The 21,949-nt window shown below is 44.8% G+C and overlaps 2 protein-coding genes across 3 annotated transcripts in view; one reads left to right on the top strand and one right to left on the bottom strand.

The window, feature by feature from the left end:
- Positions 1–129: 129 nt before the first annotated feature.
- Positions 130–18,110, top strand: LOC129170334 (macrophage mannose receptor 1). Its single transcript, XM_054757764.1, is given in 48 exon segments — positions 130–300; positions 368–480; positions 1,086–1,225; positions 1,779–2,002; positions 2,075–2,181; positions 2,249–2,367; positions 2,449–2,584; positions 3,690–3,772; positions 4,985–5,104; positions 5,180–5,281; positions 5,347–5,505; positions 6,312–6,394; positions 6,507–6,651; positions 6,743–6,787; positions 6,872–7,039; positions 7,416–7,535; positions 7,624–7,734; positions 7,811–7,843; positions 7,903–8,037; positions 8,109–8,255; positions 9,150–9,284; positions 9,383–9,540; positions 9,622–9,766; positions 9,839–9,893; positions 9,970–10,036; positions 10,108–10,241; positions 10,311–10,354; positions 10,426–10,599; positions 10,687–10,955; positions 11,029–11,144; positions 11,521–11,675; positions 11,740–11,945; positions 12,025–12,202; positions 12,262–12,486; positions 12,555–12,724; positions 12,794–12,864; positions 12,937–13,037; positions 13,108–13,227; positions 13,297–13,434; positions 13,511–13,665; positions 13,734–13,833; positions 14,749–14,984; positions 15,061–15,244; positions 15,321–15,569; positions 15,639–15,821; positions 15,915–15,974; positions 17,845–17,990; positions 18,066–18,110. Coding segments are annotated over 48 exon segments (6,480 nt in total).
- aff1 (AF4/FMR2 family, member 1) overlaps positions 14,777–21,949 on the bottom strand; it is a 21,551-nt gene continuing 14,378 nt past the window's right edge. For both annotated transcript variants that reach the window (XM_054756261.1, XM_054756260.1), the window contains exons 12-19: positions 21,873–21,934; positions 21,744–21,807; positions 21,530–21,666; positions 21,382–21,453; positions 20,350–20,443; positions 19,942–19,976; positions 19,648–19,865; positions 14,777–19,527 (exon numbers count right to left, since the gene is read on the bottom strand). In XM_054756261.1, coding sequence (XP_054612236.1) covers positions 19,406–19,527; positions 19,648–19,865; positions 19,942–19,976; positions 20,350–20,443; positions 21,382–21,453; positions 21,530–21,666; positions 21,744–21,807; positions 21,873–21,934 — 804 coding nt within the window. In that variant the 3' untranslated portion in view covers positions 14,777–19,405. The remainder of the gene's footprint in view (positions 19,528–19,647; positions 19,866–19,941; positions 19,977–20,349; positions 20,444–21,381; positions 21,454–21,529; positions 21,667–21,743; positions 21,808–21,872; positions 21,935–21,949) is intronic.

Genomic DNA, 21,949 nt, shown 5'->3' on the forward strand with positions numbered 1-21,949 from the left:
TCCACTTCTATCAGTTTTTTCTTGAAATATACAAAACTGTGTGGCCCTCTGTGGAAGTTTTCAAATATGCAGTTCCCACAAACAGCCACTAGGGTGATTTCTGCAAGCCTAATTGCCAATTATGTTGTCATGCATGGTGGTGGTGTACTTTTAGGACGGGGTCAATGTCAGGCGGGCTGGAGGGAGAACGACCACAACTGTTACTTCTTTTCCGAGGACACAAAGACGTGGTGGGACGCAAACGCGTATTGTTTGTCGCAGAACAGCAACCTGATGAGCATCCAGGACATTCACGAGAGGGTGAGGCGAAGAAAGGCTTTTTATTCTCCAACTGTCATTCCTCAACGCCGTGGAACATTTCTTCTAGCTTTGGGTGAGGACACAAATTGGCACAGAGATCTTCTGGATGGGCCTGACTGACGGCATCGCGGAGGGCGTGTGGGAATGGACCGACGGGAGTCCTTTCATACAGTACATATCGTACGTCTCTTTGCTACAGTTTGTTTTGTTTTGCTTATTCACAAGTTTGGCAGCAGAGGCAAGGAAAAACACTCAGAAAGAAAGCGGTCGGGTTGAGATGGGAAGTGAAAGACAGGACGAGACAGGCCCACTGAGTTAAAATGTCGAGATAGTGCAAGCGTGAGAGCACCTCTGAATACAACATGAACAGTACGTTGGTGACGGAGGTTAGAGAAATGAACTTTTGATTCACAGCCAACACCTCTGGTGGACATTCGTGCAGTCAGCGTAACTTTTGCACGCTCCCTCAACACTGCTGATGTGGACTTGTGCTTTACGATAAAACTGCACATTTTGGAGAGGTCTTTTATTGTAGCCAGCCTAAGGCACACTTGTGCAATAATCCTGCTGTCTAACCAGCATCCTGATGTGCCACACCTATGAGGTGGATGGATTATCTCGGCAGAGATACACATATGCATTCATTTCCCAACCGAATCACTGCTCTGTATTGCCTATAAAACACTATTTAGTGAGAAAGATCAGGGGAACCTTGAAGAACCCGTCTCTGGCTGCCAGGTAGCTGCTGGAAAGCATGCACTGAGCCAAAGAAGCTTTCGTTGCAGATACTGGATGCAAGGCCAGCCGGATAACTGGGGTGATGACCCAGGCGAGGACTGCGGTCAGGTGGTGGGATCTAGCTCAGGTCACTGGAACGATGAGAACTGTGACGTCCAGAGGAAATACATCTGCAAGCACCGCAATCGTAAGTCCGTACTACATTGTTTGTATCCTGCAGCTAAGCTAAGCTAGCAATGCGAAGTGGTTACTAGGAAGTGATTTTCAAAGAAGGAACCAGAGCAGATTTCTCCCAAGTAATCAAGGACAAGTGAGTTGTTGGGTCACACGGGCAGCAGCCGAAAAGAAGCCCAGACATCCCTCTGCCTGGCTGTTACGTCCAGCTCGTCCCGGCGGATCCCGAGGCGTTCCCAGGCAAGTTGAGAGACGCAGTCTCTCAAATTTGTCGTAGGTGTTCCCTTAGGTCTCTTACTGGTCAGACGTACCCTGAACACCTCCCCCAGGGAGGCGTCCGGGAGGCATCCTGACCAGATGCCCGTGCCGCCTCTCAATGTGAACGAGCAGCAGCTGTCCCGTGCTTCTCACCTTATCTCTAACGGGACAGCCCAGCCGCCCTACGGAGGAAACTGGTTTATTGTCTCCGTCGAAACAATGATCATTTCTGAAGTTTATTGTTCGACACGTGAGCCACATGTTCATGCAAGATCACAACGCTAGAAGGTCTGTGCCCTCCTCTTCAGTCAATCCAGTCCCGCAGTGTGACTTGACCAACGGGTGGAGGCAGTACGGCTCCAACTGCTACAAGCTGAAGGCCCAAAGCACAAGAAGCTGGACGGCAGCCCGTCACGACTGCGTCCAGGAGGGGGCGGACCTGGTCTCCATCACCTCAGAAGGGGAGGAGCAGTACATCACAGGGACACTGGACGCATCCCGGTTTGACCTCTGGATTGGACTCTCTAATCTGGTGAGATTACAGAAGAGCTGTGCTTTCCGTCTACGGCGGAGAACATCTGACAACGTACATTTGTCTCCTTAGGAATGCAACAAGATCTCATGTCAGGTTGAAGTCGGGAGCAACCGCACGAACTGGTCCGACGCTCTGCCAGTGGGCTACACGAACTGGGCCCCGAACGAACCGACAATGTAAGCCCAAAGTGGCATCACTGTGTTACCGAGACGATCGTGTTAAAATACGTCTTTTCTCCAACAGCGACACCCAGATTGGCTCCTGTGTAGCCATAATCAAAGATCAGTCCGACGAATTTGGCAAATGGAGGTCTCACTTATGCCGATACGAGCGTCCCTACATGTGTAAACGGCCAGTGAACAGTAAGCTGGATGCTACCAATCATGATTATCTTATCGGAAAATGGCAACATCATCCTTCCTTTGTCGCCTTCTCTTTGCAAGCTCTCTGTCCTCCTGGCTGGCTGAGCTTCGCCGGCAGCTGCTACTGGCTGGTTAGCAACGCCAACCTCCTGACCACTTGGCACGAGGCCTTCATCCAGTGCTCCAGTGTGGGGGCCCACCTCCTCATTATAAACAGGTGAACCAGTCCCAAGCTATCAACGTCAAGCTCATACTGCAGTATCAGAATTTGGACACCTGAGGGGGAGATGTGTGTCCGGCTTGCAGTAATGTGTGTGTGTTCACGTCAACATCACAGTGCCATCATAACATACTGTAAGTGATGATGGAGTTTCATATTCTTCGTCGTCTTGTACTCGGCTCCGACAGATTTATACACGCAAACCAGCAGGTGAGCACCAAACAGCTCCGCCCCAAGCGCACCCGGTGACACGGTCTTTCTGGAGTAAGCGTTTCAAAAGGTTCGGAAAGTCAGCCAACATCAGAGGAGGAGTTTTCAGATGGAAATATATAATTTAACATGTTTTTAAATGTTCGTTCATAATGACATGACGGCACGCTAGCCTTGTGACAACTACGCTGTACACGTATGCCTCGCCTGCCGTTCAATGATGTGGGATGAGATCGGGAGCTTGGAGAACTTTCTTTTTATGTTAATCTAGACTATCCGGCCCCCCAGGTGTGTTCATTATGCTACTGTGTCGCTGAATAACTGTTATTGTGTTATGTTAACATATGACGCACCTATTCAGCCTGTTTTGTGTGCCATTGTGTGAATTTTGTGAAATACATTTCTAAATAAATGCAACTTACAGTCCCGTGTGACTTACATACAGTATCTATGGGTTTTTTCTCTTCATTATGCATTTTTTACTGAAGTGACTCATAGTCTGAAAAATACGGTCCTGATTTCAAAATCGGATTCATTTTGTCTTGAAAAAGATTTTTCCAAAAAGAAGTCGTCTTAAATTCGGCTCAATAGGTTATTAAGGTCCCAAACCGGTTGTTTTAGTATCAATATCAGTGTTGGTATCATGACACCAAGCTATTTTACTGGGTGTCATATCGGCAAGGAAATATCGCCCATCACTCGTAAATCTTTAATAGGGAAGATCTTACCTTGAGGGACAACAATAGACTTCTGCTCTACTCACTCAATGTGATTCATATATTCAGGGTTTTGGTGAAATATGTTAAAAAATAATACCAACACAACCACGAGAGACTTTGGACATGTCAGGGTGTGCCATGTTGACCTCATACTGATGTTCTGTTTACTGCAGCAAAGACGAACAATTCTTCATCAATGGAAGACTTCCAGACTTTCACCAAGTGGACATTCCTGACATCTGGATCGGCTTATCGGGTAGGCCGTTTGCTTTGACCGTGCATCACACCCGGGTTTTCCAAAACGAGGGTCAGGAAACAAAATGCGTCACGGGAATTGACAAGCCCTGCCTTAGGCTGACCGCCTGTCAGCCATAAGACCAACACATAAAACGGGAAAAAAAACAAACAAAAGAAGTCGCCTTTTTTCTGGCTTTTTGACTGATCTCCGACACAGAATGGTGGGGACGAAATCCGATTCCAAATCCAAATCCAATTCCTTATCTGACTACCCAAAGTGTAGCCCGGTGGCCATTTGCGGCACGTTCTATAAAGTCTAACTTAATAAAACTAAAACAAAGAAACATAAAAAAATGGCAGTAATCTTACAAGAATAAAGTCAAAATATTGAGGAAAAAAAGTTGTAATCTAATGAGAAAAAGTTGTAATTTCACACGAATAACGTAATATGAAGAAAAATAACATCATTTTAGTGGCGTAAAACTGAAATATTAAAGAAAATGGAAAACCAAAAAATGGAACAATTATCACAAAGTCTTAATTACTTGAACAAAATTGAAGAAAGTTGAAATGTTGGAAAATGAAGTTAAAAAACCCACCATAAATGAAAAAAACAGCTGTAATTTTATGAGAATAAAAGTCAAAACATTAACAAAAAAAGTCGTATACTAAAAGGAAAAAAGTCGCAATTTTATGAGACTACGAGGAAAAATAATTCAATCATTTTAGTAGCACAGAGTTTAAATATTTCGGACAAAATACTTTTGTTTTAATTGTTTTTTTTAAGTTATCACATTATGAGAAAGTTAGATTATGGGAGCAAAGGCAAAATATGGAAACAAAGTCATAATATTACAAAAATAAAGATTAAAGATTATTTAAGGATAAAGTTGAAATATCGGGTGGGGGGGTGACAGCAAAAATTACAAAAAAAACCCCCAGCAAAGACCAAAGTTCATACTACAAGTAATACACTTTGAGATGCAGTTTTTAATGAACGATATATAACTTCTTAGCATAGCTTTACCAAATATGAACGTGGCCCATTTTTCAGTATGTGGCCCTGGGTGGAAAAAGTTTGGACACCCCTGGCATACGCAGTTACAGCAATATCCCTTTAAAAGCAATATGATCAGATCAATATGATCAATATGATTGTTTTCCATGAAATGGACATCTCTAGCAATGCAAGTAGCCAGCAGTTAACATTTCAACACTGTTGCTTACCCAGATAAGGACCAGGATGGAACATTCCGTTGGGTGGACAAAACAGAACTTAACTTTACAAACTATGGACCCGGTTGGCCCAGAAACACGGCAAACATCTGGGATTGTGGACAAATCTTCACAGGTAACGAACTTCAAAACCTAATAATGACACCTCACTGAAAGCTACCACAACGTGTGTTTTGATTCCCCTCAAAAGGAAACTATGCGGGCAAATGGGAAACAAGCACCTGTTTCAAGAAGCTAGGTTACATTTGTGAGATGACAGGAGGACAAAACCCCAAACCCACTCCAGCACCAAGTGAGTAGCGAGACAGGCACGCTGCGTCGTATTACAGTGTAATAAATGAGTCTTTCTCGCTTTAGCGTCCCACTGTGACCCTGGCTACTTGCTGTACGGGAATTTCTGCTATCGTTTCGAGGGGGAGCTGGTGAAAACGTGGCATGACGCAGAGGCTCACTGTGTTGCCGGGCAAGGTCACCTGGTCAGCTTCCACTCACAGGACGAGCTCAGCTTCTTAATTGGTGAGGGATACATACTTTAGTAAACGTCACTAGACAGGCAAATTGAACAGTATGCCACCATTGTGCCACAATAACAGGAATGGACATGTGCTGCCCTCTGTTGGTCTGGAGCAGGGGTGTCCAAATGTTCTCCACCAAGGGCCGCATACTGAAATCAATTTTAATTTTAATTTTGTAAAAAGGATACAAAAAAAAGTGATATATATTTAAAGATAATGCTTTGTTATATTAGAACTTATTAGTGTCAACATTTCCTCTTCCTTTCTTTATATTTTGCTTTATTTTTTCATATTTGTCTGGGTTTTTTGGTTTAATTTTATTTCGACAATGTTCCACGTGCCAATAAAAAACAAGCTGCAGGTTGCAAATGGCCCCTGGCCCACACTTTGGACACTCCTGGTCCGCAGGGTACATAATAAAGCTTTTCTCACAACCTTAATAAATCATTATTCAGCTATTGTACCGTATATATTTAGCAGTAGCCCTACTAGTCACCTAGCTACCTAGCTAGCTAGCTAAATGTTAGTTAACTATGTTAACATCAATATTAGCCACCAAGAAGATGCCATTTAATCATTTCAAAAAGAAGTAACCTTTAAATTACTTTAAATATATATAAAACAAGAAGCTAGCTTTGACTTAATTAGCAATGTAACTTCAGCTACTGTATATTTGACGGCCATAACATGACATCAGCGAACACACTGCTTAAGAACATCAGGGCTATTTTACAGTACAGTAAAATACTTTACAGTAAAGTAAAATAGCAAGTCAAAAACGTGATGCATTTGTCTTCTTTCCTGAAGCTCACATGCCGGGACAAGCTTGGGTGGGACTCAATGACATTAAAATCGAAAGCCAGTTTGTTTATACTGACGGGACACCTCCAGTAAGTGAAGCTAAGGTCACATTTTGCTGTTAAGCTATTATACACATAAACACGAGATATACACTGTAGTATACTGTAGTGTGCTAAAGCTACATTTCAATGTGACACCCAGGACCTCCTCCCATGGGCCCCAAACCAACCGGACAACTGGCAGAACAACGAAGACTGCGCTCAACTGCGAGGGCCGACCCACTCAGAAGCTGGAAAACTCAATGATGACTTCTGCACTTCCACCAAGGAGTTTATCTGCAAAAAAGGTCCAAAATACTCATGATGTACAGTATTTTGTCTTTAATATAAATGCGCATGCCTCTTCTAGTGTACATTTTCTACCTCGTGTCTCTGCAGCCAAGGGACAAGGACCTCCTCCACAGCCGCCGACATCAGGACCAGGTGGACCTCACATTGCAGTACACATCTCGTATAGAATGTATGGCGCACACATATTTGGTTGGTAAACCGACGGGTTTGCTGCAGGGTGGAATGAAAAATGTGGCTCGTGGATGGCAGACCCCTTTAACGACTTCTGCTACCTGTTCAACTACTTGTCCATGAGGACCTGGGCCGAGGCACGAGCCGACTGCGTCAACCAGGGGGGAGACCTCGTCAGCATCACCGATCCCTTTGAGCAAGCCTTCATCCAGGGTACAGCTTTGGTCCAACTCTTGAAGAATTTTTAAAAAAATGTCTTCAAGAGCTCTTAAATTCTGCTTGATTGTTCACACGTGCTCAACTCAACATTACCAATGGCGTCTAATTTGCATAGATAACGGTAACCAACGCTAAGAAACCAAACACCATCCACAACAGGCACAAAACGCGCTCAATGCTAAGCTAACGGCTGGAGCACACTGAAGAGAGGTCCACACACTTCCCTCTTCCTCCGCTGCCTGTCTTTTGCCTCATTTCTGTCCACCTAATTGGTCTCCAGGTGTTGCACCTTGATTAACCGCCAATGTGTTTTTTTCAGTGCAGAATAGGAATCAGTTTACTTTAGTAACTGAGTCACTGTCCTTGCCAGGTGTGATCCAGCTGAGCCCGACTGGGATCTCCCTGTGGATGGGCGCCCACGACTCAGTCACTGAAGGCGGCTGGGAGTGGACTGATGGTTCTCCGTTCAGATACATACACTGGAATGCAGGTTGGTCTAAAGCCTCAGTCGCGTCCTTAGTTCACAACATTGAATAAACATAGGGTTCAAAGGTTTATGGTCTTGTTGGCCCTTATAGGCAATCCTGATGACTACTTCGGGGAAGACTGTCTGTCCATACTCATTAACAACGGCTACTGGAACGACGACAACTGCGAGCACAAAAGAGGGTATATCTGTGAGAGGAGAGGTGAGCTGTGGTGATCCACTTTATTCGCCACAGCTGCTTGCAATGTGTTGACGTCTGGTTCACTTCTGGGTTGCAGGAAAGACACCTGAGCCTCCTCCTCCTCATGATGGTGAGTCACCTTTAATTGTAGCTCGGACAAAATTAAATGAAAGTTACATTTTCTTTCAGGTTTCATGACGGCGGTCGTGTGCCAGGAGTCGTCCGCTGTCCTTCACTGTCCACAGGAAAGCGTCATCAACATCCAGTCAGCTTTCTTTGGACGGAAGAGTGGCGACATCTGTCCACATTTGGAAGGATCAGATGGTGTGGTCTTCTACTAGGTTGCTTATTTCATTGGCCCTTTGCTCATGGGATTCTTATTTACTGGCCGTCAGGGAGCTGCATGGTGGAAGGTGTCCTTCCTTACTTCAGGAAAGCATGTGACAACCGACCCTTCTGCTTTGCGTACGCCCACGTTGAGGTGGACCCCTGTCCCTCCATCTCCAAATACCTTGAGATTGTCTACAGCTGTGAACAAAAAGGTGGGCTTCACACCCCATGGAGACTTAAAGGGGACCTATTGTGCTTTTCCTCTTTTCTGACCTATAATATAAACGTTGTATTCTTGTGTTAATGTGCAATTGGAAGTGAGACCTGAAAGCAGTTCTGGATGGCTCCGGACGCTGCGTTTTACAGAGTTTTTTTAACACCAAGTTCCACTGACGTCAATGCAACCCGCACTTCCTTATATGGTCATTTCCAGGCAAATGCTGTAGGCCTTGCCCTCCCCCCGCTCTGCTCTGTTCACCGTGCTCCCCCCAGGAAATGTTTGTTCGGGTGTGCCTAAAGAGGCAAGCTTCAGGCAGAGGTTGTTGGAGTTGCTGATTTCCGGCCAGCAAGAGAAAGAGAAAAATATGCTCATTTGTCAACGGCATTTCACACGGGACGGTTTTGTAAACATGGGCCAATACGAAGCTGGACTATCCGCCAAACTGTTGCTGAAGTCCGACACCTTTCCAATGTTACTTGGTGGTGTTGAAGAGTCAGCAGAGCAAGCTGTAAGTCACAATTCATCAGTGTCCTGTGTTTATTTTGTGTAAGTAATCCGACAAAAGGAGTTTGGCAGCTGTCCGGAAGTCCTCTGGAGCGCTTGGGAGTCAATCACAGCGGAGTGGCCTCGGCGGGAGACGTATCTGGAGGGCCAGCTGTGGAGTAAATTGCACAGACCGTTTGGGTGTGAGGCAGGAAAAACGGTGCAGAGTCTGGAAGATCTAGAAAGCCTTCTGTGCGGGTTATCGTGTGTAGCTGCTCTATAGGCGTCCAGAAGTCAATACAAAGGCCTGAAAATTAGCATCATACGTCCCCTTTAAAAAGCCCCTCTGAAATAGGTATGGATGGACGGATTCCCAGCCTTCACGTCTTTTGTCTGTCTTCAGTGTGTCTTCATGGACTGGGCGTTGAGGACAAGAACGTCACAGACTCTGAGCTTTCAGCTTCCTCCTCCATGGGCAGTTACACCCCTAACAAGGCCCGTCTGAACGGAAACTCCTGCTGGAGGCCATTAGGAAATCGTATGGATAAGCTTGACTGTCACTATCAACTAACTATCGTCTTCAGTACACCATGACAGTGTGGTGTGTTGACTGATCGAAATGTCTGCACTCCCCAGCCACCGGCAGCTGGATCCAAGTGAACCTAGGCCAGACAAAAAAAGTGACAGGGATTGTGATACAAGGGTGCCCCAACAGTGACTACTGGGTCACCAAATTTAAGATACAGCACAGTATGGACGGGAGGACCTGGTCTGACTACACTGCTGATGGGGCGGTAAGCAGACAAATGATCACTCTACCTGATTCCAACCCGAGAGAGGTCTATCTAAAATATCAGGATGTTGTTTATTTCTAGTTTTTTCCCGGATCAACCGACAGAAACACTGCTGACACTCAGCTGCTGGGTACGCCTGTGTCCGCTCAGTACATCCGCATCCTGCCGCTGGAGTTCAGCGGTCAGGCTGGTCTTCGTTTTGACGTCTTAGGGTGCATGCCCAACTGTAAGCATTTTTTGGGCGGTCAAAACGCAAATATAAAAGTACATGCTTTTAATTGAAACTCATGTCCAACAGATGCGGTTACCTGTGCCAACAAGCCCAACTTCAACTTTGCCAATGATCAAATGACGTGAGTTAGACATGACGTAATGTTTCCAGTCACAATGTCCCCAACTTTTCACACTGATGCCACACATGATCGTTAGGGTCCACTGTCCGGCAGGTTGTGCAAAATCCAGCTACACAGTCTACGGGACATCAGTGTATCGTGCGGTATGCAAATTTCTCACCTGCGTCAGCACAGTTAAGCTCTTATAGGTGACTTTCGGGTTGTCCTCGGACAGGATTCTAACATCTGTGCAGCTGCCATCCATGCGGGTGTCATTCTGAATGAGGTTGGAGGAGATTGTACTTTGCTGAAAGCTCCAGGACAGAACTTCTATGCCGGATCTACCAGGAATGGCATTACCTCAAGACAGTGAGTGGCTGACTTTTCACTGCCAATTAACTTGAGAGGCTGAGCTTATAACCATTATAATATGTGCAGATTTGATGGAGATTATCCAGTGTCATATACATTTTCAGATGGAGGTGAGTAAGTCCAAGAATCTTAACTATTTCTGCATGTCAAATGTGTCACTGACTTGGGATCTCGTCGGTAGAGCTAAGATGCTCAGGACCCGACTGGTATGAGTTTGGGGAATTCTGCTACAAACCTTTCCAAGACAAAAAGACATGGTTCGATGCTCAAGACACCTGCAGGAGTCTTGGTGCTGAACTTGTGTCCATTCGATCTATGACGGAGCAAAGTTGGCTGGAAAGTTACCTGTACTATGGTATGAATCCCCAGTGGCACCACCATTACACTTACTGGTTGCAGTATCTTCACATGTGTTAACTGAATCAGAGCTTTGTTCTTGCAGCTACTAGTGACATGTGGACTGGACTAAATGATCTGGTCGTACCCGGCTTCTTTGGATGGTCAGACCAACACATGGTCACCTTCACATACTGGGCTCCAGGAGAACCCAACAACCATGACGGTTTCAGCGAGGACTGTGTGGAGATGTTACACCAGACTGGCAGATGGAACGACGTGTCCTGCACAGAACTCAATAGCTTCACATGTAAAATGCCCAAAGCGCATTACCCACTTCCCTCCGTGAAGCCCACAGTGTATGGATGTCCTCAGGTGGGACAGGAAGACAACTTTTGCTGTTCTCAATTCTGAGGAGGTTATGGCTCACTTCTTTGTTGTGCGTTAGGGCTGGGAGGCTTACGGCTACGCCTGCTACTGGATGGAGGAGATGGACAGGAGCTGGTCTGACGCCAAGGCTTTCTGTACAGAGCAGGACGGGTTTTTGCTGCACATCGGAGACATGTGAGTGGAGCAGTTTGGTTCAGCTTGCAAAGGCATGGTTAACAATAATTTGACTTAAGTAGCATGACATCATAGCAACAAAATAAGAAGAAGGGCATTATTAAAAAAAAAAAGGAGGAGGACATACACCTTTTAGGTGTTAATAAGAATAGACTTGAGTCTTCTCTGTCACACTGAAGTGACCAAACAGCAGGCTGTAGTTTGTCTAGCACATGGGCGGGCTAACCTGTTGACCCATGGACTAACTTTTTTACTGCATGCTAAAAATGTCAAAGACAGACCACCAAGGCTGTGGTATGCCCATGTCTGGTCTAGCGCCCCCCTTTAGGTACTGTACGACTGTTGTTGAAATACAGTTTGCTGTGTGTCATTGCAGATATGAACAAGCACATTTCACAGTGGTGTTGTCTGGAAAGACAGGTTTGTGGTGGATCGGCCTGCGAGCAAAAGGAGGGACCGGTGGAGGAGTGAATTATATCTGGGACAACGGTTCTCCACTCACCTTCACTCACTGGGACAGAAACCAGCCAGGTACAGAATCAATTCTTGTAGTGTAGACACAGCGACGTATCAGTTGACACTCAAGTGTCTCCAGATAATGGGGACGGTACATGCGTGGCTATGACAACGGGTCAAGTTGGCGGCTTCTGGGATGATAAGCAGTGCTCAGAGAAATTTGCATTCATCTGCGAGAAACCCAGGCCAGACATCACGCCACCCACCAAGCCCCCTACCCCTCCTCCTGCACAGGGCTGCGCTGACAGCTGGACCTCACTGCCTCAGTTGAGGAACTGTTACAAGGTAGGATTCAGGTCTGTTCACAGTGTCTCTCTACTATGGGCATGAACCCTCAACTCCTTCATTGGCTGATATCTTGCAGCTCTTTCACAATGTGAAATGGTCCCAGAAGAAGAGCTGGGGGGCCGCACATGAAGACTGCGTGTCCAGAGGTGCCAACCTGGTCAGCATCCACAGTCAGGATGAGGAGGAGTTCCTGTCCCTTTACAGCAAAGCCAGCAGCAAGTGGATTGGCCTCAGGCACAACCCCACACAAGGAGGTGTGTGACAAAATTGGAGATCCTTTCATTTTAATCCTGATAACTTCTCTCACTGTTAGGCTATTCCTGGAGTGACGGTTCAGCGCTCTCGCACACCAACTGGGGTCCTGATGAGCCCAACAACCATGACGGCCGTGAGGAGTGTGTGGAGATGGTGAGCACCACTAACGGGACTTACTCCTGGTGGAATGATCTCAACTGCGATGCTCACCAAGATTGGATATGCATGATTACCAAAGGAAAAACCCCCATCCTGCCTCCGGTGCCCCCACCGCCACTACCAGGTAAACAAAACTCTGTACTTCCTGTTGAGACGTTTGGTTTATGGACTATTTCCTGTTTCCATCTGTAGCACCAGATTGTGGCAGTAACCCCGGCTGGAGGAAGAACAACAACATGTGCTACTACTACAATGACACAGACATTGTGGACGTCCACACGGCGATGCACCGCTGCTGGGCCGAGAAGGCCACGCTTGTCTCCATCCACAGCAAGGAAGAGCAGGCATATGTCAACAGCATGGTAGGACTTGTATAATGTAGATGTTTATCTAAAATGTCCAGTGGCCCATAATATGTTCCACTCCGCCAGGTGGGGACAGGTGAGGTTGCCGCATCTTGGATTGGACTGATGATGTTGGGGATCACAGGAGGACAATATGCGTGTGTAATCTCGCAATGTCAATTAAAAATGTGTCACCTGATGAATCTAATGCTTATGTTTTATCCCTCCAGGTGGCAGGACCTCTCTCCCGTCTCATACACTCACTGGAGTCCGGGTGAGCCCAACAATGCCAACGGGGAGGAACAGTGTGTCCAGATGAACAGACATCAAGGTACTTTAGTGTTGTTGGATCTTTAGCAGATTCATTCTCTAGAATGTTTGCAAACTGTGACATGTTCAAGGCGGATGGAACGACGTCAACTGCGGTCGGGCCGGAGCGGGTTATGTCTGCAAGAAGTTCCCCGGAGACGTCCACACTCCTCCTCCGCCCACGCAACCCTGGGAGGGCAACTGCCCCGCAGGTAATGCAGAGATTTTTCATGAAAAGGAGTAGGGTTGAATTCTGGCTCATGAATCTCCCTTCTACCTAGGATGGCTACGTTTCAAGGACAAGTGTTTCCTGCTCAAAGGAAAGAAGAACGACATTAAAGCCAACTGGACGTATGCACGGAGCTGGTGCAAAGATCAGGGAGGCGAACTAGCTGTTATCGACAACCAATATGAAAACGGTCAGTAGAGGAAACGTTATTAGTGAAAATGAAATGCTCTGGCGGTTCCATGCTGTCAAAGAATCTTTCCATCTAGACTTTGTGTCCAGTTACCTGAGAGACCTGGAGCTTCCTACATGGATCGGCTTGTCTGATCTCCTGGTGGAGAACCAGTATGCTTGGAGTGACGGTGTTAGCCCAGTGCTATACACTAACTGGAACGACAAAGAGCCCAACAATGCAGGAGGAGCGGTGAGGAAAAGTTGTCACTCATGTCGCAGTGATGCTTCGGATTCACAAGATCCCGCTTCTCTCGCCAGGAACACTGCGTGGCTATGACTCACAACGCCCTCGTGAGCGGCAAGTGGAACGACGACGCCTGTCATAAGGAGCACAGCTTCATCTGCTTCAGGAAGAAATGTCAGTAACAGCCCAACACAGAGTTACTCTAACCTAAAAGTGTTTGGAGCCACACAAACTACAAAGGTTTTACTCTGATTTATTACGCACTTTCATACAAGATTGTGCTAATTCAAAGAAGGTGGACTTAATCAACCCACCATCACTTCAGCCAACACAATAAGTGATTAGGGCAGGGATGTCCAAAGTGCCGCCCGGAGGCCATTTGTGGCATGCGGCTGTTTTTTTATTGGTCTGTGGCACTTTCTAAAAAAAATACAATTTAACAAGGAAAAAAAAATGGAAAAATCAGCAGTAATTTTACAAGAATAAAGTCAAAAATAATAAGAGAAAAAAGTCACAATTATGAGAATAAATTTGTAATATTAGGAAAAATAAGTACAAATATTAAAGACAAAAGAATATATATATTTTTAAGTCTTAATATTATGAGAAATAAACAAAACAAAATAGTTGTAATTTTTGGAAAATTAGGTTGGGGAAAGAGTTATATTATGGGAATGAAGTCATAATATGAAACAATATTTTTTAGATTATTTAAGAAGGTGGTTTAAATATTTGGAAAATAATAAAAAAAATCACAGCAAAAATAGGAAAAAAGGGCAAGGAACGAAGTTGATATTAATAATGCACTTTTTCACCTCTATCACAAAGCTGAGATGCAGTTTTTTCTTGAAAGATACAGTATATACACTCTACAAAATATCAAAGTGGCCCTTGCATCCTTTCATTTTTCAGTATGTGGCCCTTGAAAAAGTTTGGACACCCGTGGGTTAGCGGGTTCTCTACCTAATACCAAATCAAATGTAGGCTTATTCAGGATAATTTAATAATAATGCGATATGTTGCTGCTCGACTGGAGTTTGACACCATGCAGACAGTTCTCTTCTGACTATTCTTCAACTTCCACCTCAGCGAGCAGTATTGCGCCCCCTCCCCCGACAAGCAGCCCTTGCCCCGCTGGCTACATATCCTGGTACCTGAACTGCTACAAGCTGGTGGAAGAGCCTGAGACCTGGGCTGCAGCCCAGGCAGCCTGCCAGCAGCAAGGTGGAAACCTGGCCAGCATCGACATGAGCTACGACCAGGCCTTTGTTGCTGGGGTGGTTCTGCAGGGCAGAGGGGATGCCTGGATAGGACTGAGGCTCAAGGTGCTGGTTTGGTGGCAATACACACGTTTTTGGATGAAAGACAGATTGTTTACTTTCATGCAACATGGTCTCGCAGGATGGTGGCGCCTTTGCATGGATAGACGACTGGCCAGTATTCTTTACTCATTGGGGGCCCGGAGAGCCCGACAACCTGAAGGATGAGGGGTGCGTGAGCATGCGCGGCTCACCAGTGTTTCACGGCACCTGGAACGACACAAAGTGTGATGAAGCCAAACCCTACATCTGTAAAATCTCCTCCGGTATCAAGCCCTTCTTCACTCATCATGATTATTTCTTTGCATTGATCCAAAAATCACAAATCATATCTTCTTCCAGAGAAACCACCACCAACTCCCGCTCCCGGTGATGGGAAGTGTTTCCCGTTCTGGATCCCATATGGACGCTACTGTTACTACGTGTACAACGAGCAGCAGGGCTTCTCCTGGCCTGACTCACGCCATTACTGCGAATCAGCCAAGACTGAGATGGTGTCTATCCACAGCAGGGCGGAAGTAGAGTTTATTAGGAGCCTAAACCATACCAAATATCACAACCTCTGGATCGGCCTCACCAGGGACCGCAACTGTGAGCAAACCAACTTAACTACCATTCAGGTCTTGGACATGTGCACTTACCTTTTCAGTGTGGTTGTAGTTGGCTGGGCCTGGACAGACCAGACAGCTTTGGGCTTCCTAAACTGGGCTCCCGGTGAGCCCAACGCAGCATTTCACCCGGGTGAAGTGGCCGAGGAGAACTGCGTGGAGATGTACCCCGACGGACGTTGGAACGACAACGACTGCCTGCAGAAGAGAGGCTTTGTGTGCCGCCATCGGCAGTGTAAGCATTCCTTTCTAAAGCCCAGTGTACTTTATGTACATCCTGTCAAACACTTGAGCGCTTTCTCCCTTTGAATCTTTTTTTTTTTGTCAGACTATACAACAGATGATGGCGGAAACCCCATTTTCCCTACCGACGGACCAGGTGCCGACTGTGAGTGGGACATCTTCTTTCAATCACAGTACAGTACAGATACAGTACTGTGAGAGTTCAACAGAATTCAACACATTTAGATACACTTGCACAGCTTAAGACACTGCAAAAACTGAAACTCAAGAAAATACCTGAAATCAAGGTCGAAAATACTTATTCGCAACTAATATTTGATTCGTCTGATACTGATATTTTTCTAATTTTCTACTGTGCATACTAAAATCTGAGAAAAATGAGCCAACAGAAGAAGAAAATTTGACCTGCCAAAGTGGCATTTTATTTTCCTTGTTTCAAGACTTATGCCAAGTCCCATTTTCTGTTGCGTTTGATTACTTTGCTTATTTTAAGTAATATGTACTAAAATCTGATACTTAGCTCAGCAAATTCGCCTAAACATAGAAAGCGCCTGTAAAAAAAAAAATCCAAAAAATGTTGTCAGTTAAAATAAGTACAGTGGAACCTCAGTTAGCGTCCGCCCCAGTTAGCGTGTTTTTTGGTAAAAAAAAAAAATTTACGACACAATTTTGCCTAGATTTGTCTGCATTCCCCAGTTTGCGCACAATATGTTGTGCGTCTTTTTGTGTTATTAATACACCATCTGTATTCTTAATATATATTAATACATCAAGAACGTCCTTCCTTGTTAGCATTCTATTAGCTAGCTAACAAAATGGCAACCGGAACCACTGTTGCCAATGTCTCAGTAAGAAAAGTAGCTATCGGCTGTCATAGAAGTCGCTAGATGACGTCATCGTCTAATTTGCAACCATTTGCATTTGATGTTGTAAAATGCTGGGGAAAAAAAGCATAATCTTGTTGGAGAGTCAAAAAAAGTGAGTAAAAACACCTTAATTATGTTTAGAACAACAAATAAGCTTGATTCTTGGTTTGTTAATTGTCCATCATTTCATCAAAATTAAATAACTAACATTTTATCTCGGCCAGCGCGTCTCAAAGTTCTCCCATTACACGTTGGCAATTAAGAACTTCAAATTAGCTTTCTTTGGCTCCATTTTGGGTTACAGCATTGAGGGGAGAAGCACTACTGAATTAAAGAAGCAACTCATGTCAGAACAGGATGGTGGTGGTGGCTGATCTCGCTGCCACATCTTGTCTTTGGGGACAATCACGTCAAGAATCACGTGTTCAAAGAAGGTGAAAGTAACCTTAAATCATTTATAGCCTTAATTTCTCATTTATTTGTAATTATCCATCCATCCATTTTCTATGCTGCTTATCCTCATTAGGATCACGGGGCATGCTGGAGCCTATCCCAGCTGACTTCTGGCGAGAGGCAGAGTACACGCTGGACTGGTCTCCAGCCAATCGCAGGGCACATATAGACAAACAACCATTCACACTCACATTCATACCTAAGGACAATTTAGAGTCGCCAATTAACCTAACATGCATGTTTTTGGAATGTGGGAGGAAACCGGAGTACCCGGAGAAAACCCACACATGCACGGGGAGAACATGCAAACTCCACACAGAGATGCCCAACGGAGATTCGAACCATCTGTAATTAAATTCATTTCAAATTGTTTTCTGCATGTCAAACTATAATTGTAAAACTGTAAAAACATGTTCTGTGTTAACATTTTTGGCTTTCTGAAACAGATGAATTGGATTTACATTATTTCTTATGGGGGAAAAAATGATTTGGTTAGTGTCCATTTCAGAACAAATTAATGACGTTAACCAAGGTTCCACTGTATTTTTGACCTTGATTTTTGGTATTTCATCTTGCTTACATTTCACTCTACGAAAGCTGCCTTTACAACATTTGGTTGATGCCGTCAGTGAGGTATTTGGTTAGCAATACGTAGTACTGCGGTTAAAATCTTACATTTGTCATCTCTATGATCAGATGGAGGCGTTATTGCAGGCGCCATCATCGGAGCTGTTGTGATCATCAGCCTACTAGGCGGACTGCTTTTCTACATATTCAGTGTGCAAGGGTACAAGTTGAGCAGTCTGAGCCTGTCGACGCGATCAGCCAGTAACATCAATGTGGTAAGTAGCGGCCGGATGAAAAGATTTTTTTTTTTTAACGAAAGGTGGTACTAATAGATCACTCTCCTTCTGCAGCCTGCGTTTGCCAACCCAAACTTTGAGGGATAGTCTGACACGTAACTGGAGTCTGAATGAGATTTATTGTAAATATGTTAAAGTAAGAATTCATTTCCCTACAATATATATTTTTTTGTTGATACTTTCCAGTTCATATTTGATCTACAAAACCCTGTACAAAGCCCTAATCTGATCCCTTTGATTAAAATAAAAATGTAAAAACCAAGTCATTTCCAGTGTTTATTGATCTCTGAACACTACAACAGAAAATCTGGACATATTCCACAAAACCGATCACGGAGTCGTTCATTTACGAATCCACAGGTTAGACAAAGAAAAACAAGTTGAAGTTAAGATGGTGACAGTTTTTAATACTGTAAAAAAAATGTTGTTTGGGGAAAAATAAAGGTTTCCAATTAATCACTCTTTGCTCCTTTCATTACACACACCAACTTAAATTTGCCAACATCAAAAACAACTGGGCTGTTTTTTTTTCTTTAACGATATTTGCTCATTTTATGCGCAACTGTTTAAAGAAATGTTTCTTTTCACATTGATCATTTCTACCCATTTGAGTGATAAGCCAACAAAAGTCATGCTTTGTAATTTGGAATTAAAAATTCAAATGAATTAACATGCTCGTTTTGCCGGAAAGTGCGCACCGACATCCAGTAAGTACTTTTTCGCATTTCTTACACTCCCACATCTTGCGAGACAAAACGGCCAAGAAACGTGACTGCAGTTTGCTACAATATTCCTATGAGGCTTGAGGGGTGCAACTTATCTCATCCACGACCTAAAAAAATAAGGTGTGGAAAATAAATCCAGCCACAGCTATGATGGGTTCCTGCAAACTCGGCAAAGGAAAAGTGCACTTTTTGTAGAAAAAAATAACGATAACCTCAATAAATAAAAAATAAAAATAAAAAATTGCCCTGACAAACATGATTGACACAACTCGAAACCTGATTGGGAACAACAACAATTTTGGAGAGAAGGAAATGTATAACTGACAGACGAAAGGCACTTTCTTTCAAAAGCGTGCATGATTCTGCTTTAAAAAGGAAAGATATGCTTGATTGAAATGTTAGTTGCGTTCCTCACAGTTTGTGATAAAAAAAAAAAAAGGTGATAAAGTTCATGATAAATGTGGGTCTTAGAAGTAACAGTACAAACAAATGATGATGATTTTAGGCCTGATTGTAAAAGCATTCTGTGACTTCAGCCCTGCTTTAGTGCAATTAGATGGATATAATCAAGTGTTTATGACCTCCAGAGTTCATCAGCAGCAGGTGACCCACTGCGGGGTTGTGGGCGCTTTTGGGGGTGAGGTGTCTGTGTACCTTAGCAGCCATTTGTTAGTTTTTTTGGCTGTCCGTCCGCAGCCACAAAACACCCTGTCTGGTGTAACGCACCATGGCGCTTACACAGGAAGTCAGGCTCACGGGGCCCATGAGGGCATCCAGCTCTGCTAGAACACCTAAAAGTGAGGGAGCGATGTTCAAACCGCGATGTAGCAAGGGACGACTGTAAATACTTCCTATGCATGTATACGAACACAAAATATAAAACTTCAATGACAAAATTGGAGCCACCTTACCGCTGCCTTTGCTCGCCATCTCTTCCGCCTGCTCCCAGAGGTCATGAGCGCTGAGGACTAACATTGTGATGTTGATGTAGGACAGCGCCACCTGTTGGACTGCTAGGGGGACCGCCATGGTGGCGCTGGCAGGCCCCGCCGCCGACCCACCGTGTTTGCTGGCACTGCAGGCTGGGGAAGGGATGCTGGCCATGGGGGACGACGGGGTGCCTGGACCTCTACGGGATAAGTTAGGACAGGAGGTTAACCTGCTGCTGATGCTGTAGAACGTGCTGATGTGACATGCTAACTTACTTTGTGGTGAAGGCGGAGGCATCAAGGGTGGAGTTCTGGAAAATAATTTAAATTGAAATGTGTCTCAGGGCACAAATCACATTGGAATTCCAACTGCTTCCCCTGTCGGCCCGCACACACACTGCTCTACAGCTTTACGCAACATCACATAACGATGCAACGCTGTGTTGCTACAACTCTCCTCAGTCATTCTATTTACTTCTATTATGCAAGGGGGCGATTGTCATTAATAACACATTGCAAACGTGCTGGGAATAGGGAAGTGCATCAAGCTTGATCAGTGTACTCACGCCAGGCTTTAGGTGTCAAGTGCGACCACCAGTGTCACGGACGGATTGCCTAGCGTGAGTGCACACTTAAAAATATTGAAAAAGGTGATTTGATACGAAACAAGATGGCACTACTTACACTGAAGTGGTCAGTGAGCGTCTTCGAGTACTTGAGTGCAGTTTTGTGCTTGTCGCGAAACATCGCCATCTGCAGGAGAGCCTGGCACTTCAAACTGTAAGACGCCACAAGAAGAGGTTCACTGTTTTTGGCAAAATCACACAAAAAGACAAAAGCATATGAAGATACGTGCCGATCTGCCAACATTTAAGATTTTTTAGAAGTAGCTTTGTGTTATTGTGTTATTTGTGAATGTACCGCGTGCTGCAAATGGGCCACAGGCCACACTTTAGGCGCCCCTGTTTGTAAAGCTCTTGGTTGGGGTTGAGTGCGTGTCGTGACATCAACTCAAAAGAGCAAGCACAACTTCTGTTGACTATTTATCTTGTGAGCTTCCTTCATTGTGGGTGAACGATGGTTTAAAAAAAACAAAAAGCGATAAGGGGAGTGCTGGTGGAGCTGGAACTAATCGATGTGTTCTAACATTTTTATTGCAAATGTTGATATCAAACTTTTTAGATAAACTTTTCAGTGCACGTCATGCTAAGCAAGAGGGACGAAGCGAGCCAGGGTAGCATACACAGACTCCTTAACGCAGGAGCAAAATCCAGGCTTTCGACACTTAACTTGAAAGTGAAACAGGTCAAATGCAACAAAATGCGCACCTGGCAAGCAATGAAGCGTACAAGCATATTCAAAGGTAAAAAATGCATACAGAGTGTGCAAGCAGTACAGTTAGGAACTGTAAAAGCTGTGTCGTCAGGATGTCTGTTTCACTCATTCAATAACAAAAATGTATTTATACATTTTTCACATTTTTTTGTACAAGAGAACTCTCCCCTAATGCATGTCACTTTTAGAGCCATTTTAAGCCACAAAAACGGCCAGAAGTGCATTTGATAAGAGCTCGGCAGAGATCATAGATGGAAAAATCACACATAACAGGAAGGAGGAAGTGAGAGAGCGTGGAGGAGTGTAGCGTGCAAAAGGTTATGTATTGTAGGGAAATTTGCTGCTTGGTGGAAAAGATGCTGATGAGAGAGAGTGTACTACCATAATGCTACAAAGTCCTTCTCTGAGGGGGGGGCAGATGGGTCCGCTGAGTTTTTAAGTTTCAGCACAAACCTGTCGGAGAGCACAAAGGATCACAACAGCATCGGAATTTCAATCTTAAGGGCTGTGTACTGAAAGGAGAGCTCACTTGAGGAGCTCCACGGTCTCAGCAAACATGGTGTAGGAAGACATCGATATCCGGGGGTCCTTTTCCATTGCGATGCCGCTCTCCACAAAAAACATGGCAGCGTCAAGGTAGTTGAAGGCTTTGCTGAGCTTGTCGGACTAAAAGAAAGAGGAGCAACAAACCCTTTTTGGTTAACCGACTGTAGAGATGTAAGAGGATGGATTTAGTGTCAAACCTCTGAATCTGCTTTGTGCTTCAGTCTTTTGGCCTCCTTGATGTAGTGCTTCACTGGATACTTCCTGCGAGGAAGTCACTTTGTAAACAAATGAAGCTACTGCTGTCGTTGTGCATTGTTTAATCGTACCTGTCCTCAGACTGGAGCAAGGGCCTCGGGGGTTGTTGCTTGGGAGCCTGTGTAGATGGCTTCTAAGGATTTTACAA

Source organism: Dunckerocampus dactyliophorus, chromosome 17, assembly GCF_027744805.1.
Source record: "Dunckerocampus dactyliophorus isolate RoL2022-P2 chromosome 17, RoL_Ddac_1.1, whole genome shotgun sequence".
NCBI classification, from domain to species: domain Eukaryota; kingdom Metazoa; phylum Chordata; class Actinopteri; order Syngnathiformes; family Syngnathidae; genus Dunckerocampus; species Dunckerocampus dactyliophorus.